We start from the raw sequence: 20,000 nt of genomic DNA, 5'->3' as shown, positions 1-20,000 counted from the left end.
TGTGTATATAGAACAATCATTTCCATCCAACATATCTCCCTAGTTCAAGAGGGAAATTTTGTTTTTGCTGCTATTTCTAGTAAATTGTATGCAACCCTGTAGTGGCTCCTTCCTTTCAGCATTTTCTTATGGTTGTGTTTGTTTTGAGCTTAAAATTCTATTGAAATTGCCTTCGCTTGCCATTCTCTTGAGTCAAAAAAAAAGAAGAAAAAAAACAACAAAATAGGCATACACTGGAGTAGAGTACAATCCACTACACACCCTATCCTGTAAATTAATGGCCTTGTGTCACAATGAGTAATCAAGTAAAGAAAGTGAAGCAGAAACTGATGTTGCGGAGGGAAAGAGAGAGAGAGAGACAGACAGACAGCCAGACAGACAGACAAGTAGACAATGTTGTTGCATTTATTATACTCTATTGTTGACTATTTCAATTCTTTATGAGTTTAATTTATTGTAAAGAAACCAGTTTCTAAACACTATAAAAGTTTTACATTAGCAAGACATTCACTTTTCACGTGTGTGCATGTGCGTGAATAACATCACAGGCCAGCTGGATCAGGCCTGATCTGGAACAATAAAAAAAAAAAGAAAGAAAGAAAGAAAGAAAGAAAGAAAGAAAGAAAGAAAGAAAGAAAGAAAAAAAAATAAAGAAAGAAAGAAAGTGAGAGATGTGTGTCAGCAAGTTATTTATCAAATCCAGTGCATGTCAACACTAGTGTTGAACTGTGTGAAGAAAACAAATTCACCTAACAGGTTTGTTTCAATATGGTCTGACACAAACCTATGTTAATATACACTATTTTTATGTTCATATTATATATATAAATACACACACACATACCAACTAAAAATATGTATATAAATGTGTTATGAGTATTATAGGATGAAATCCTATATAAACCCAACTAACCAAGTTATTTTCATTGTTTACTATCTTCTGCACTCATGTATTTCTGTATACGTATATAACCATACATAGAAGGAAAATGTTAAATTTGTTGTCATAATTTTTGATTGCCATAAATTTCAGTAAAATGGATATTTCTTAATAAAATTTTCTACGAATATGTGTTATATCAGGCTAGGCTGTGGCACTTTTTCACACAGCTATCCTCATCTATTCTCGCCAAATGACCATACCAGTGCAATCGTCTCTCTTGCACACCACAACTGATGCTTCTTAGGTCCAACTTTTCTCTCAAGGTACTTACACTCTGTCGAGTATGCACACTGACATTACACATCCATCGGAGCATACTGGCTTCATTCCATGCAAGCTTACGCATGTCCTAAACAGACATATTCTTCTTTAGATGACTAGTCTTCTTCACAGATCACCACCAGTGTTGACACAACATGTTAGTTTAGATAAATAACTTCAAAGATCTCTGAGACACATACCCCTCTCTCTTACTCAGTCTATCTGCTTGCCTGCCTGCTTGTCTGCCTGTCCAACTGTCTCTTTCTCTCAGGTCAGACATGATCCAGCAGGTTATGATCAAATTTTTAGGGAGCTCTTTTAAGATAGTAGGATGTGATTTAAGGAAGATTTGGTTGTTATTTCTAACTGGTTGAACTTTGGCATAGAAATTGCCTTGTTGGCTTCCTTTAGTTATATTATGTTATATATAAATATATTATATCACACACACACACACACACACCTGCGGACTTAATGTCTTGTCAACCTTAAAACTTTTTAGTTTGTCTGGAAACTGATTTCCTTACAAAATAAATAAATATATTAAAAAAATGAAATAGATAAAAATAGAATAAATTAAATGCAACAATAAGCTTGCTCCCAACCACATGGTTCCAGGTTCAGTCGCACTGCATGGCACCTTGGGCAAGTGTCTTCTACTATAGCCCCAGGCCGACCAAAGCTTTGTGAGTGGATTTGGCAGACGTAAACTGAAAGAAGCTCGCTGTATATATGTATATATATATGTATATGTTTGTGTGTCTGTGTTTGTCCCCTCATCTTTGCTTGACAACCGATATTGGTGTGTTTACATCCCTGTAACTTAGCAGTTACGCAAAAGAAACCGATAGGATAAGTACTAGGCTTACAAAGAATAAGTAAGTCCTGGGGATGATTCCTAAAGGTGGTGCTCCAGCATGGCTGCAGTCAAGTGACCAAAACAAATAAAAGAATAAAAGAACTATTTTGAGTCTTTTGTTTATTGTTTCTCTCTTTTAGGAAGTTACTGTTATACCAGAATGACTTTACTGGGTCAAAAAAAGGACAGTGAACCTTTGTTTGACATCTCTGTGGTAGTTATAATAGGGTCAAGGTAGCATATTTTGTAAGATTGTTTATCCTTGATATTTTTTGAAAGTGTACTAAACCCCATAACTCTGGATTGTACAGAGATGATAGCTAGTAATTACATACAATATGAAGGGTATGCTTGCTTCTTGCCTATGCTCTAACTTGAAGAAGCTGGGGTCATTCCAGGTTAGTGATCCTAGAGACATCATCATGTGTAGAGCTGACCAAGTCCACTGGTGCTCTCCATCATTGGCAGTCATATACCAGCTCCTCAGCATCCTCCAAAGTGACATCAAGCCTCTGGAGATCTTCCTTAAAAATGCTCAGCCATCTGGTGCACAGTCTGCCATGTGGCCTCTTACAGTTTGCAGCTTCTGCTCTGGTTAGGAGACTGAGAACATGTCCATACCAGCACATGCAATGGATAGCATTGAAGTAACAACATTAGGTGGGAGGTTGTGGACTGATGTGTGCATGTGTGCAAACAGTTCTTTGTTGGGTATTAAGAAAATTTAAGGTATTTGGCTTAAATATAACTGTAAGCATCAGCAAAACTACTGTTAACTTCCTGGATAAACTTAGGTTGAAAAATAGGCAAATACTATTCTCACAGAAATCTAAAATTTCATAAAAATTTCAACCATCACAGGCCATAATTAAAAAATTTATTGCTAGAATATATAGAGTTTGTTTATCTTCAGAGATATATTCAACTAGGCAGCTCCCCACTATAATGACGCACAAACTAGGAGTGGTTTCAGAGAAAAATTAGTTTATATAGGTTAGATGTTGCCCACCACACAGCAGTGTGGAAGTTATGAATAGCCAGATATTTTTAAGCACTAATTTGACATCACTTCCCATGCACACACAAATACCATAAATTCTCAAACTCACAATATTAAAGTCAACATAGCTTCCTATATTAAATGCTACAGTTGCAACCCTACACAGTCACTGTCCTATCAGCCAACTCATAAGTGTCCCAACTCTATCTACATATCCACTCAAGAGATCTTTCTACCATAAAGAAGTCATATATTGAGCAACTATAACATATGGATTGCAATGAAAGGAGTTATATAGGTCTAACAACAAGCATCTTCACAGGTCAGATTCTTCAACATCTTCACTAATTCAGTTTAAAGAACAGGATACATTCTACCAATCTTTGACAATTTCTCTAGATACTGAAAGACTAGCATCTCCAATAACATGGAACATTGTGGAACTATGGACTTTTATTAAGCAAAAACTTCCAGAACCTGAAGCACCTTGTAATATCTCTTAACTGAAGCTCATACTTATTCTCCAATAGCCAACTCTGACAAACATTGTTCTTGGGACATATTCAAAATTCCCAAATGCCCAAAAATCACAACCTATAAAAATTTACTCTAAGACAGTCTCTAAAATTTCATCAGCCCTTTGAAGTAACAACATTGAGTTTCTTGTGTTTATGATACAAGCAGTCCTAGGAGTGACTTTGCCAGACATAACAAATCCAATCATATTACCAGTCATACCCAATAAAATTTCACCTTACAAATGCACCAATGAACTTAATAGCTTTCTAAATAAAATTCAATGGTGTAGTTTTTATTGTCTTTTAGTTCCAGGTTAACTCTGGTCCAGTAATCCAATGACCAAAAGTATTTCTGTCATTTTCTCAGAAATATTCGAAGAACTATATTGCATATATAACTTCAAACATAATGTTTGTAGAACTACATTATCCAATGTGTTCTTCCATTTTAAGATTGTATGTGTGAACTGAAGGAGATTTGGTTGCTTTATCTAGTATGTTGAGCAATCCTGTAGAAGCTCTCTCATTAGCTCATGTTGGATTTTGTTGTAGTCAAATTACTTTTGTTAATACAGACACTAAGTCTTTTGTTTAAAGGTCTTCAGATTTCAGTGTTCAAAGAATGAAACTGCCATTAATGAAAATACATCAATGAGAGCCATGTCGTAAAGTAGTATATGGAAATATTTCTGTTAAAATAAATGTTTTGATTAACAAAACTGGCATAAAGTAGCATCAGAAGTAAACAGAGGAAAATAAAACTATAACAGGAAAGGTTATCATAGAATAGAAAAGGTAAAAAAAAAAAAAGACAGAAGCTAAATATACATAGATGTGTTGTGTGTGACATTATGCTGATCCAAAGGTGGAGTGGTTGGGAGAGCTTTGCACACTTAACATTAAGTTTGAAATGTTGGAGGTTATAGTAATTGGAATTAATTTTCAGTAATTATATTCCTCTTACAAAGTGAACATGCATGAAAGTTGGTATTTCCAAGTCATTTTGCTTCATTCAGTTAAGATTTTTATCCATTTCTGTATGAAAGTTCAAAGGATATTTGAAATAATAGAGTACTAGATTTACTGATTCCCTTTAAAAAAAAAAACAACATAGAATATAGCACACAGACACAGACAGACAGACACACACACACACACTGGTGTATATATAAACAGGGACTGGTGTATAATTTAAGTTACAGAACATGCATACATATGCACAAAAGTACATATATACTGTACAAAGAGACACTACAATAACAGAACTTGCATAATCAGTTAATGCACACACTGAAGTCTGTATCAAAGTAGTCTTGTAGGTAATTCAGTGAAAAAGTACCTGGAGCAAAACAAAACAAAAATGAATTCCTTCCTAAAACAGTCAACAATTAGATTGATGTACTGGGCAATGGTCCTTCCACAGGAAAGAGAGAGAGAGAGAAAATATTTTTGGAAGGAGAGACGAAATGTAATTTGCTTTGGGAAGTGTTTCACATTGTGGAAAAGTAGAAGGGATTGAAGAAGCGGAGGATGTGGAGAACATTGTGCAACAAAAGAGTGGAGCAAGGAGTTAAATTAGGCGCAAGGGTGTGTATGCATGTGAAGCATGAGTGCATCATATATATAAGTGTGTGTGTGCGTGCATGCGTGTGTGTGTAGGAGGTTTGTATGCATATGTGTTGTGCGGGTATGAAACTTTATACGTGTGTTTATAAATGTAGATGTGGACATATGTTGGTAGAGAAATGTGGCTCAGTTATATACTATACAAATACTGGTTTCAAATTTTGGCACAAGGTCAGAAATTTCGGGGATAAGTTGATTACATCAACCCCAGTGTTTAACTGGTACTTATTTTATCAACCCTGAATGGGATAAAGTGCAAAGTCAAGCTTAGTGGAATTTAAATTCAGAACGTAAAGATGGATGAAATGCCACTAAGCATTTTGGCTGGCATCCTAACAATTCTGCCAGCTCGCCACCTTATACTATACAAATACTAAAGTGACAGATTAGTTATTGTTTACATGGCAACTGGGATGTAAGAAAACCATGGTGTAATACAATATTTCTGTAACTCACCATTTGCAGATTTTTGTTTAGTTTTTTGCCATGCTAAGGGCAGTTCATTTTACTTCAGGAAGTTTATTTCTTAATAGTTTTGGGGTTTAACAGTATATAATTCAATGCACTTAACTTCGAAGCAACACAGTTATGTTTATATTTTATTGCATTTTTCTGAGGGGGGGGGGGGGGGGGGGAAAGAGAACTTATTTGAAAACTTGGTCACATTCTCTGGATAAAACAATTGAAATAAAAGCAAGACACAAAAAATATTTTTGACGTGAAATAATAAAAATCATTATGAGAATGTTCATTATTACCTCCGCCAAGGAAGGAGGTTATGTTTTCAATGACACAAGGAACAGATGATGAAATTTTGGTAGTAATTCGGGAATTTTTATGGATTCTTGAAGGATTTTTTCATTTGTTATATTTACTTTCATCATCATCATCATCATCGTTTAACGTCCGCTTTCCATGCTAGCATGGGTTGGACGATTTGACTGAGGACTGGTGAAACCGGATGGCAACACCAGGCTCCAGTCTGATTTGGCAGAGTTTCTACAGCTGGATGCCCTTCCTAACGCCAACCACTCAGAGAGTGTAGTGGGTGCTTTTACGTGTCACCCGCACGAAAACGGCCACGCTCGAAATGGTGTCTTTTATGTGCCACCCGCACAAGCCAGTCCAGGGGCACTGGCAACGATCTCGCTCGAAAATCCTACAGGAGCCAGTCAGGCGGTACTGTACATGAAGTATTACAATGTTACGTTCTTTGATTATCTACCTTGGAAACACGTTCATCATTTCCACTTAACCCATGGTGGCATTGCTGTTTCCAGAATTTATTTTCGTTTCTCTATTAGTAATTTTACTCTCATATCTATCTTAAAATGAGCTGCTTAGCAGAGATCTGCGGAGGATGACATGACAAACTTTGACTATAGGGATCGACTCAAAAATCTCAGGCTTTGCTCCCTCCACCGCCGCTGTGAAACTAGCTTGCTGTTGTCATTGATGTATTATAACTGCTTCAGATGATTCTTGTTTTTAAAGGGTTTTTTTTTTAATTATATACATTTGATGCTTTAAATATTACAACAAAATCACTTTTGATGGTAAACAAAATTCAACATGAGCCAACATGACTTTCCTATTTCTAGTAGGTTAACTGACTTTGTTTAGAAACTCTACATGATTAATAAACCTGCAAGAAATAGCAGTTGAATCTCTCTCAAATCACACAAATTTCAAAAGAAAGATATATCATTGTATAATGTAGTCTTGAGTGCAGGATGTTTGAAATCATCCACCACAAGTGTTGGACTGTGCTTTCAGTCAAGAGTGTTTTTGTCAATATAGGCATTGAGTCTTCAGTGAAAAGTTATATGATAAAGAAGTGATTATCTTCATATTTCAGTATTAAAGAATGAAGGTATTTGGTAATGAAAGTAAATCGATAGGAGTCTCATTGTATAGCAAGCAGCGCCATGGAAACATTCAAAGTATTTATTCAATTTTTTAACTCATTCATTTATTGTTTTAAAAAATAAGTCAAATTATTCAATCTTTCTAAAGAAAAGAATAGGATGTGAATTATTTCTCAAGGTTATAATTGTGAACCAGGTTCACTCTGAAATGCAATTAGCTTGTTTTTCCAGTGAATTAAAAAAAAAAAATTTGAGTCAGTAAATAAATTATAATAAGTTTTGTTATTTAACTCTCAGCAATGAGAGAATGTTTTCAATTGAATTAGCCTTCTAGTCTGACAACACTAAACAACAATTCTTCTAAAATAAGAGAAATAATTCCATTTTTATTCTCACAGTCAGAAGTTAAATAAGAGAAAATTATATAAAATATGATGAATTAATTCACTGCTTTTAATCTTCATTTAAGTTACTCAAGACTAAAAACTTTCAACATGTTGCTGAGAAAATCTCAGCAATAGGTTCACTTAGAGACTCAGATCTTTTCCATTCTGCATAGTTTGATCTCCACTAATATATCTAAGGTGGCTGTCAAGCAAATACTCCTTTGTCTCTTTCATCATCCAAATCAGCAGTATCCACCACTCTTGATCAATGCTTGAAGTATATTCTCCAGTGACAGGATCAACAAAATACTGTGAATGATAGCATAATGCTGAAGAGATCACTTTGTCCAATACACTTATACACTGTACATTGATTTGATCTACACATATTACAAGTGCAATATTTTAGCAAATTATCAACAGCAAAGTATTAGCATCATACTGATATACTCACAAACAGCAAATTTTTGTAATGCTGAATATGTACAGAGCAACAATTCATCAATCATAGTTAATATGTACAGAGCAACAATTCATCAATCATAGTTATGCTGATAGTCAATCCTTGCACCACATGCTCACTCAACTTGATCCCGTGAGTTTTCAATCTTCAAGAAGCACAAGTGCATTTCTAGTTTAGAGCTCATTGATCATGTATCCTGTAATATGCAGCACCTTCAGTAGAGAGAGCTTTGAGTTAGCTTGGTTAATATGCTCGTAAAATTACAAATCCTTGGTTCAAAGAGAACATCTTATTCAGCAACAAATATGGCTAAGGAACTGAATACTTTCAGCTTCTTCCTGAAGTCTTAGCTTGATTGCTTTCTCAGATGTTACAGTTCTGCTTCAGGATCAAGTTTTTAACTTAACTTCAGGTCTTGTGAATTACATCAGTAGCCAATATAGTAAATTTTGTTTGAGGATATTACAAGACCAGCCTATACAAGAAAACATTTCAGTTCTTAGTGGTTGGAAGTTGATTAATAGAACTGTGGTTCTGCCATTTAGATAGAAAGATTGACATCTGAAGTAAGCCATTAGAAGATGAAACAAACAAAAAAAAAAACTCAAAACAGGTTTATATGATTGTAAAAACAAAAATATATGTTCATCAAATACAAAAGAATTTACAGAGCCATTATCTAATCAAGTACAATGAAAAGAAAAGAAACAACTCTAATCTAAAAGTGAAGTAACTAAAACATGGAACATTGATGGAGTTACAACAAGCAAATTACAATCATTAGCTGAAGTTCTCACCTCAAACTTTGCCATCACTGTAATGTTTGAATTAGCTCTTTCACTTTCAGATTAGAATGATTTTCTTTTGAATGCTCCATGTAACTCAATAGAATGTTTCTGTTATTTAATCTTACATCATAAGGTAAAACTGAATAATTTATTATAGTATTTAACCTTTTGCATATGGGAGGATATCCTGGTGGCAGTTCCGATGAAATAAAACATTCTATATCGTTGTAGTTGATAGCTCAATAATAGAACCAAAAATTATTGGTTATTTAATGAAAGACAAAAGTGAAAACTAATGCCAAACAACCAGAGTTTTGCTAAGATGAGCCAAATTCACAATAATAATTCTGAGTAAACTCATATCTTGTTATCTTCCTTTGAAATGTATTAATTCATCTTATTCTACATAATAAAAGAAGTGATATAATTGAATTTTCTTGTAGAAAGACATGAGTCCCATTGATTTACTTTTATTATCAAATGCTTTAGTTCCTTAATACTGAAGAGAATAATCATTTTTTATCATAAACCTTCCAACAAACTATGCACTGTCTACATTAACAAAGATACTCTTGACTGAATCAAAATCCAACACTATGTTAGATGTTTTCAGACATAGTGTGCTTAAGACTACATTATATAATGTATCCTTCCTTTTTTTAAGATTGTAATATGACTTGAGAGAGATTTGACTGCTATTTCTAGGAAGTCAATTGACCCTGTAGAGAAGTGATTCCCAAAGTGGGCGGTATCGTTCCCCTGGGGGCAGTGGAAAGTTCCAAGGGGGTATTGAGGAAAAGTGGGGCGATTATGGGGTAGCGATTTGTGTAAAAACAACAAAATAATGGGTTCATTAGGTTGGATGGATTCCATGAATAATCTTAGCTGATTGAAGTTTTTCAACTCACTTATATTATATAGGAGAGGACTTATCTTTCTTTATTATGCAGAATGCTCTCCTGACTTATTTTCTTTCTACTGTATTGTTAATGTAAAAAATAGACTAATACTGTAATGTGGTTTCATTTCCAAAATCCCCTAAGCAAAACAGGTTGACTGTCACACAGCATTAAAAGTAACAAAGCAGTAGTTTTTCAGCTACCCGCTAAAGGATAAATACCTAATATTCAATATACTATGAATAATATCACATACAAATGGGGAGGTACATATGTAAATGTATCCTATCTTATGTATGATGATGATTATGCATCAACATGTATATATGTGGCTGAAAAAAAAAAAAAACTTCTCTTACTAGTGCCCACTCAAACTATGTAAGGCAGAATTCACACTATCACAAATATCATGCAAGGCACACTGATGAAACTGATTTGCATGTTAGTTCAACCACCTTCCCTGAAGATATAAAATAGAATGTATAAGACAGAGAGAGAGGAAGACAGTTTTATTGAACAGATCGTACATGGTCACTCAACCTGCTGAAAATAGTAGTTTACACACTGCCATCTTAAATTAAAGATGGCTGCAAAGATGCCATCAAGCAAAATTGAAGGTAGTAGTGTGAAAAAGAACTGTAAAAGGAATCCACTGCATATTAAACTTGATATTTTTAAAGGCCTGGTGCAGGATAAAATAATCAGCCTCATTGCCAAAAAAATAAAGCTTGCAATGTCTGCAGTTGGACAATACATGACAATAAGGAGAAAATTAAGTCAAGTACTCAAGAAATTACTCCAGTAATTGCTGGGACCTTACTTTTTTATAGATTTAATGTGATACTTAAAATGGGACAACTCTCAGATATATGGAGCAAGGATCAGACTCAATGCATTTTGCCAATAAGCATGATGATAATAATAAAAAAAAAAAAAAAGTTTGTAGGGTGATTTTCAGAAAAGGAAAGGGTGAAACTTCTAATAAAGAAACATTTTCTGGCTCGTAAAGACTGGTTTGAAAGGTTTAAGAAGTGCTTGAGTTTGGACATCATATAAAAATGACTGATAAAGCTGCCAGTGCTGATATAAAGGCTGTTACTAACTATTCTAAGAAGTTGAAATAATTATTGTAAGAGGGTGATACATACCAGAGTGAGTTTACAACATTGATGAAACTTCACTTTTCTAGAAGTTCATTCCTGCTAGAACTTTTATTTCTTGCAAACAAATGTCAGCAATAGAATGTAAAGCTTCCAAAAATTGTATGACGCTTCTTAAAGGAGGAAATGCCATTGGTGATATGAAATAAAAGCACCCATTTGTGTATCACTCCAAAAATTCAAGAGCCTTCAATGATTATGCAAAGTTTAATTTGCCTTTGGTTGTACAAGACATTATGTTTCCAACAAAGCATTGCTCTTTTTAGACAATGCACCAAGCTACCCAGTGAACTTAGATGACTTTTCTGATCATGTGAGAGGAGAAAGTATCCCTAAGAATACTTCCTTGTTCAAGCCAATAGATTAAGGTGTGACAGTTAACTTCAAGGTATATTATTTTAGGAAAACTTTCAAACAAACTTATTAAAGCAATTGATATGGAAGATAAATCTACAATTAGAGACGTCTGGAAAAAGTTCAACATAAAAGATACTGTGGATAACACAACTGAGTCATGGGATGAAGTGACACCCTCCCCTTTAAATGGTACTTGGAAGCATATATGGCCAGACTGTATCTGGTGACTTCACAAGATTTTTCAAGCAGAAGTCTATATCAAATTTGGAAAGATATTGTGTGATTTACAAATAATACAGAGTTTGAAGAAGTCATATAAGGTGATATAGTTGAGTTGTTAGTGTCAGGTAGAGGAAGTTTATCTGGTGAAGAACTGATGCAGTTAGAATAAGGCCAGGCTAAAAGTACAAATGAAGATATGGAAATTTCAACAACTCTACGTAAATTGACTGCCAAGAATATTGCTCAAGAATTAGCACTTAGAGAGGAAGGTCTGCAAGTATTTGTTGATAATTATGGTCTTACAATAAGCTCAGTTCCTACACTAAGCCATACAAAGAGAGATTCACCATAAACATCAAACAATTTAGGTAAGTTCCTCACCCCTCAAATAAATGTCAATGATGATGAACAATAAGATAGAAGATAGTTTTCCACATTATCCCAATAACTCTCATTCCACTCAACAGACAGTAGTCAATATCGCTTGTGGTTGAACATCATGGTAAACGTTCTCACTCTCTATAAAAGTACATCACTCATGCTGAGTGTGTGTGTGTTAGGAATTTCATTTGATAATAGTGATTTTGTAAAAGGTATTTTTTTTTCTTTTAGTTCCAGCTCAGAAATGCGACCATGCTGGGGCACCACAATTGTAAAAAATGATTTATTTTAATACTATACTTTTCTGTCAGTAAATGTTTTTTCTTACACACACACGGACTTGATTGAAGCAGGGTGGGGGTTAAAAATTTGAATTACAAATTTTTTGTTGTTGTTGCTTAAATCTCCACACTGGACCATTGCATCATTCCATAAAATGTTTGTGGGGAGAAAAATATTGAAAAAACATCAATATATGTCAGAGTGACAAAGAAATGAGAAAGGTATCAAGTAGTCGCAGGATGTGCTACAAACAACAGCCAAACCTCTTCTCCCTTAAATCATATACTTTTTCATCCCAAAATTATTTTGAAATTATAAACAGAAACAAATTGCAGATTCAGACTGTCCATATTTTAAAACTATGATTAAAAAACATTTTGGAATAAAGCCAAAATTTTAGGATTTATGGAGGGGATATTAAATGATGATGATGATGTATGTATGTATATACATGCATGCATGCATACATACATACATACAAGTGTGTGTGCTATTAAATGACTCTTCGACAATGTTCATATGTGTGCGTGTCCCTGTTATAATGAATGGCAGAAAAAAAATCTGCAGAACAGTATTTTTGCTTGTATATTAGGTATAGACAACTTTTTCTAAGAAGCAGGCACACAAGACATGGCTCATCATCTGGTGGTCCACCCTACTAAAAATTCAAGGTAATTTTTCGTTAGGTGTACTATTCCGAAAGTAACAAGGGCCACAGGTTAACTGATATTTGTCATGGTGCTAATGCAAGTATTTCTTTATATGTAACCAAAACTCCAAGTGAACTTTTGGATTATGATAAAATCAAAATATTATCTTTAAAAAAAAAATGAAATGTTAATGGATCTATTTTAAAACGGGGGCCACATTTTTCATTAATGTTTTACGTAGTGTTTTTGGTACGGAAAGACTTTCAAACTTCGTGTACTTATCTATTTTGTGTTATAGAAGAGAAAAATATTTTTGTATTCGAATTTATTTCATGTAAAAAATTGTCTTATTTCGATAATTTCAACCAATCACTGACAAGTATTCAGTTGTTTATATTTACTCCTTTGGCTGATTAAGCGATGTAAAGCGTATTTAATGAAATTACAGAAATACGACAACTTTAAAATGGAATAATTTATGGATTTCTTTTTTTTTTTAAGAAGACTAAGAGAAAAAGATGTTTTATATGACACATTCTACCAGTGTTCCAAGTTTCAAAGTGTTTCGTTAATGAAAAATGTGGCCCCCGTTTTAAAAAAGATCCATGTTAATATATTTAAATAAAAGTGTTGCTTTTATTTTTCGATTTCAACACCATTTTTGAATAAAACCCATAGCTCACTTTCTACGGTTTCATTCACTGCGGTTAACTTCTTTCTTATTTCCTGTCTCCATCCTTAAGTACAGACACATGCATTTCTCTCATCAGTTATGTTGTTTTTGTAATTTTACTTTTAAACAAACGAAGGAAATATTTTTCACGTATAACAAGGCGACCATTTCATTATTTCTTTCGATTTTTGTTATAAAACGTTCTAAGTTATTTTACTAATTTTTCGCTTTCGCTTCAACTTATTCGATTCTTAAAAGTTAGAAAATGATACATTTGCAATTTATCCTTTCTTTCTCTCTTTCTTTATGGGAAGAAAAGAGTACTTCAGTTTCCTCTTTATTTTTCATCTTTTACTTGTTTCGGCACGGCAATGTTTCGAGGGGACAAACACAAAGACATGCACACAAGAAGCTCGTAGTATATATATAATATATATATATACCTCTGGCTTCTTTCAGTTTCCGTCTACCAATTCCACCCACATGGCTTTATACACACACGCAATACATGTAAAATATACATAAAACAAACTTGTATCACACACATAAGCATTCATTAAAGCATTGCATCATTTTATATAAAATAGGAACCAAAAAAGATGACCAAAACAACAAACTACGTGAGATTATTGATTGCTTATACTAGCACAAGGCCAAAACTTTTCCGGGAAGGGGGCAGTCGATTATAAATCGATACCAATACCTTACTGGTACTTTATTCTATCGACACCAGGTTGCTGAAAAGCTAAATCAACCTCACTGCAGACCAAAACTTTATACGTGTGATACTCTAACGATTTTTCAAATAAACTACACAAGAAAATAATTTCAAGCGGTTCAAAATTTCAAATCCTACTAGATCAACTTGGTTTTTCCTCCCATCCCGTTGGAATTTACAGATGCATTCGATTCAAAAATTAGCTTTGTACACAGCTAAATTACTAAAGGCATGATTTATAATTTATTACTAAATTTTGCATTATTTTAACTAAATTGGAATTTTTAAACTTTTAATTATCCTCTTTTCGTGAAGTTTGACTGTAATTATTTTTCTATTTTTTTCTTAACCTATTAAGTTTTCAATTCGGTTTTTAAAAAATCACATTAAAGAACTTCTCCCAATTCCTTGTAGGATTATTGTTTTGCATGATATAAGATTCTTTTTATTTTTTAATTCCACTTCACATGAATAAAAAAAATGATGTGTGTGTGTATGGTGTTATGTAGTCCATCCACATGCAAGAAATAGTAGCTAAATCTCCCAAATTACGTCCACCCATCTTACAAAAGGACATACTGGATAAGGTAGTTTCGAGTGCATTGTCTGAGAAGGGGACGAGAAGGTCATTATTGGAATGCCTTTGATCAAGTCTGCTCGAACTCGACAACACGGTAAAAATTGTCACGAGTGATAAATGTGATACGTGCTCGATAGCTGCTCATACGCAAGCAGTCGTCTCCCTCGAACTAACGGGTCGCTAGACTTCCTAGAAATAGCAGCCAAATCTCTCATCACATCTTAGAAAAGGACACATGAGATAATGAAGTTTGAGATACTTTGTTTGAATAAAGAAGTAAAGGTGATCCTTATCTTTGATCATTGGTCTGCTCCATCAGAGCTGACTGACCGAGGCTAAACAAGACACGCGCAAAATTTTGTCATTACATATAACCACTAACATAAACACAGGGTCACAACGTTAGGCGGGAGCGGGGTATAGACACTTTAATCAACCACAGTATGTGACTGGTACTTGTTTTACCGCTTTTGAAAGATTGAAAAGTAAAGCGGGCCCTAGTCAGAATTTGAATGAAAATTACCCTGCTACACACCACAAAGCAGTTTTGTCCGACGCTCTTCGGATTCTTCTGATCACTCATTACAAACAAGAAGAAAATGTACTTACCACCATAGATAGCGTTAATGATATTTAGCTAAGAAATTCATATGGAATTCTTTAAAACGGATGACAGTTTTATTAAATTCTTCTTCGGGTGGCAATATAGTGATGCGAAAATGATGTGTACCCGCGCGTTGACCAAACCCACTTCCAGGGATTACACAAATGCCAGTGTTTTCTAGCAGTTCATAACAATAGAAACTGTCTGGAGTCATGTTTCTCTGCTTTGCTTGAGTTATGGCCTTCTCTGGTATGTCGATGCGTGGAAAACAATACATTGCCCCTTGTACTTCGTTGCACGTAAAACCTTGGATGGATTTGAACATGTCGGTGACTAGGCGAGCTTTCTTCTGAAGCTGGCGGAGTACAAAAGTTTTCTCTTCCATAAAAAGATCATAAGAAGGTTCACCTTTGACAGGCGGGTTAACCACCGCTGCGATGGCAATTTGACCCATAAGAGGCGGACAAAGACGGGCTGTGATGCTTTTCAAAATCACTTTCTTCGCATCAGGGTCAATGTTAGTTAATTCACAGTAGCCACCTCGGAAGCCACATTCTCCCATGTATCCTTTTGATGCTGACATGAAAGAAGCTAACTCTACATTGCTGTATTCGGGACCCATTTCTGTGAGGACTTTTTTGAATGAATGAAACTCTACTCCATCTGTGTATATATTATGTTGATAGACTTCGTCTGCTAAAATAAACAATTTCTCCTGGTTAGCAAATTTAATGATATCGCAAATGTTTTCTTTAGTTAATACTTGACCAGTTGGATTTCCCGGGTTAATTACACAAATGGCCCGTGGCTGGCAGTGTGATTTTGCATTGTTGTAAGCAGCTCCAACTTCTTTTAGGTTCAAAGCCCAGTTATTGTCTTCATCGAGGTAGTAGTAAATAGGATACGCGTTATATTCGGTTATTGTTGCTGAATAAAGAGGATACTGAGGAACTGGTATCATGACACCTGCTCTCTTTTTCCCGGGTTCTCCAGTCATTAACATATTCAAAATAATTTTTATACCATCACTAGCACCAGTTGTCATAATGATGTCGTCAAGAGAGGCCGAGCAACCATCCCTAGCTTCGATATAACTCGCTACATCTTCTCGAATAACTCGAAGCCCTTCGCTGTTCGAGTAAGATCCGACACTTTTTCCACGACAATCATTCAGAATTCGGTTTGCCCGTTCTTTACAATCACTCGGGATGTTAGGATCGTCCATAAGATATTCAGGATATAAACACAATGCCATTAATTGCCGTATGAATGTTATTGGTTTTTGTCCCGTGGCATGACAGTCCCCTATGTTGGATTTGACGATTTTCTCAAATGGGTAGCTGTTGTTTCCTTTTCGCAAATCTAATTCTATTTCGTTAGCTCGCATCACAATTGGTCCCCTCACAGCATATTCCATTGCTCTTAAGTAAGGATTTATAGTATCCATTCTCAAAACCTTTTGATTTTCTTCTTTACTCATCTTTGCTGGATTTGTTTTCCCAACTACTATTTAGTTATAATAAACCGAAATACGGAGGCTTGTTTGTTTATATATTTCTTCGGTAGCTGATGGTTTCTTCGCTAGCAGATGATTGATAACTTAGTCTTCTTCACTCGTAAGTAGCAGTCGAAATACAAGTTCCTTCCAAAGACAGTGTAATTTTCGGCTAATAGCCGCAATTTTATCAAACACGAAACGGTTTGTCACGTAAGATAGCTGAAATGAATGTTTGAGTTGCTCCTCCAATGTAAATAAGCCATCCGAGTGAAGCCCACCCTACACCTTCTTTGTTGGCATTAATGTCCTCTCCTTCCTTCCTTTTTTAATGCTTAATGAATATTCCTCTGCACATATTCCATACAGACTTTTATACATGACTGATATTATGAATGTGTGAGTTACAGTCTCCTTACTCTCTCCTCTTTTCTCCCAACTTGCTACATATCAAGACGCTGACTAGTATATGTGTGTCAATATGAATATGTGTGTCTGTGTTTTATAGCTGTTTATCAGCGTGTATATATATATATACGTGTAACAAAATTTAGATCAGCGACCGACCACATGACAGTTACAAGCAACATACATGAGTTAGCATATAATGTAAATTGAAATACATGCTAATTGCACAAACTGCAATATGAGTGTGTGTGTGTGTGTGTACCTGTAATTACAACTGAAAATTTTCACCGTTGTTACTCCTACGTATGTATGTGTGTATATACGGCCGACTGGTTAAAGCAGTTCGCTTCTGAATCATGAGGTGCCATGCAGTGGGGGTATTTTAGCAAATAATCTTTAAGTGAAATCTTTATGGATGGAAACTCTGTTAGACCATTCATTGAAAGGATTGTATCTCATAATTCAAAGTATCAACAATATTACTGTGTTACGCGGATTCGGTTTGAAGTACAAGTGTTTGTAAAAATGCTCGCTACTTACACTGCATTGTTAATAGGACATCTGGAATACTCATCGTCGAAACCGACAGAGATCCATTTACTTTTTACTGTGTGCATTATATGTATATGCGTTTCTCTCTCTTTCTCTCTCTCTCTCTCTCTCTCGTATGTGTGTGTGTGTGTGTACATACGCTGTCACACCATGGCCTTGCTTGGTTCGGTTGTATTTAATCTAAATATTGTGTTTGAGTTTATACAAACAAGAACCATTGTTTTGTTATTGTTTTAATGTGTATGTATTTCCCTGTATGTTTAAGTGTAACGTCGCCTTTTTGTTTGTTGCTTAGCACACTCAAGAGCGTCGCAAAAAATGCTTTGCGGTAGTTACAGCCTCTGATGTTTTGAGTTCAATTCCCACCTAGGTCGATTTCACGTTTCAGCTTTCTCGATAAAATAAAAAGTATTAGGGTTGATAGAATCGACTGTTTCCTTCCTTTTTGTACCTATTTACGAAATACCTCTCTCTCTCTCTCTCTCTCTCTCTCCTCTCTCTCTCCCCTCTCTCTCCCCTCTCTCTCTCCCCTCTCTCTCTCTCCCTTCTCTCTCTCTCCCTTCTCTCTCTCTCCCTCTCTCCCCCTCTCTCCTCTCCCCCTTCTCTCTATATATATGTATGCATGTATATATATGTATGTTTTAAGAAGCTTGCTTCTCACCCACATGGTTCCAGGTTCAGTCCCACTGCATGGATTTGGTTGGCAAAAACTGAAAGAAGCCTGTCCTATATATGTGTGTGTGTGTTTATGTTTGTTCCCCAGCACTGTTTGACAACCAGTGTTGGTGTGTTTACATCCCCCGTAAATTAGCAGTTCAACAAAAGACACTGATAGAATAAGTACTAGGTTTTAAAAAAGATAAATCCTGGGGTGGATTTGTTCAAGGCACTGCCCCAGTATGGCTGCATTCAACTGACTGAAACAAGTAAAAGATAAGAGATATGTATATGTGTGTGTGTATGTGTATATATATATGCTAGAATAAGAATAGCCTGGGCAAAGTTTAGAGAGCTCTTACCCCTGCTGGCGACAAAGGGACTCTCACTCAGAGTAAAAGGCAGACTGTATGACGCAGCCAATAATAGAAGCAAATAAACATTGGTAAGATCTAGGGCCACCTTCATCAGGGTGGATAGATAAGAGTCGAATGTATCAGATCATTATGCAGGGAAATTTAAGGGTAGAATAGGTATAGTAGAAGGCAAGGAAGTGGTAGTGGCAGGCGGAGATAGGTGGCTGGGTGGGAGTGTGTGGAATATTGGAGTAAAGGAAAGAGACATGCCCAAGATGCTGTACAGTGGGAAGCATTATATTGGAAAGTGAATTTCTTAACCTCCCAAACCATGCCTCTATGTATATAGACTTTAGTTGATTGTTGTTGAGGTAGACCTTCACATGTCTACCTTTTTTTTTTTGTGTAGCTTCCTTCCTGTTATAGACAATAGCTTTGGCGCATGACAACACACTTGTTTTTGTTCTTGCTTAGCTGTAAGGACTAAACCCTGACTGAGCAGCTCTATGACCTAAGCTGTTTCAGCAAGGAGGTAGGTTGTGATTTTTTTTGGGGGGGGGGGGGGAGCAAGCGCCTAGATGCTTTCTCATTGCATACAGGTATAGTAGATTGAATTGACCTTCAGTGTAAAGCAGGTGCATACTTTTTATTTCCCCCAGAGACATGAAAGACATCAATTCCTGGCAAAACTGTACTCAAACCATAAAGAATTAAAATGAAATATTTCAAAATCTTTTTATTATGGATACGAAACTCCTTCATTGGACACGAAACTCAGCTTGCGAAGACCTGTTGGGGCAAGCGAAATCGTGATGGCACCTGTGCCCAGCGTCGCCTTTCTAGCACTTGTGCCCGCAGCATGTGTAAGGACTTTCGAGCGAGATCGTTGCCAGTGCCCCTGGACTGGCTCTTGTGCGGGTGGCACATAAAATACACCATTTTGAGCGTGGCCGTTGCCAGTAGCGCCTGACTGGCCTTCATGCCGGTGACATGTAAAAGCACCCACTACACTCTCGGAGTGGTTGGCGTTAGGAAGGGCATCCAACTGTAGAAACTCTGCCAAATCAGATTGGAGCTTGGTGTAGCCATCGGGTTTCACCAGTCCTCAGTCAAATCATCCAACCCATGCTAGCATGGAAAGCGGACGTTAAACGATGATGATGATTCTACTGTTTCTAACTCTCTATCACCCTTTCATAGACTATACATACATATATGTAATGTGTTTGTGTATGTGTGTGTTATATATAAATATATATGTACCCAGCATAAGCTAAGGACACATAAGAGGTGC

The 20,000-nt window shown here is 35.7% G+C and overlaps 1 protein-coding gene across 2 annotated transcripts in view; it reads right to left on the bottom strand.

Annotated features, from left to right (window-relative positions):
• The window catches only part of LOC106879859 (alanine aminotransferase 2-like), a 28,553-nt gene extending 11,342 nt beyond the window's left edge, over positions 1-17,211 (bottom strand). For both annotated transcript variants that reach the window (XR_008264254.2, XM_052968335.2), the window contains exon 1: positions 15,244-17,211. Coding sequence is in view for 1 of the 2 variants with exons in the window: in XM_052968335.2 (XP_052824295.1) it covers positions 15,258-16,718 (1,461 nt within the window). In the remaining variant the exon portion in view is untranslated. The remainder of the gene's footprint in view (positions 1-15,243) is intronic.
• Positions 17,212-20,000: the final 2,789 nt, after the last annotated feature.

The sequence above is a fragment of the Octopus bimaculoides genome, chromosome 5 (genome assembly GCF_046866305.1).
Source record: "Octopus bimaculoides isolate indiv1 chromosome 5, ASM4686630v1, whole genome shotgun sequence".
Classification (NCBI taxonomy): domain Eukaryota; kingdom Metazoa; phylum Mollusca; class Cephalopoda; order Octopoda; family Octopodidae; genus Octopus; species Octopus bimaculoides.
Note: the sequence above shows the minus strand (reverse complement) of the source record. Positions and strands in the feature narration are given on the sequence as shown.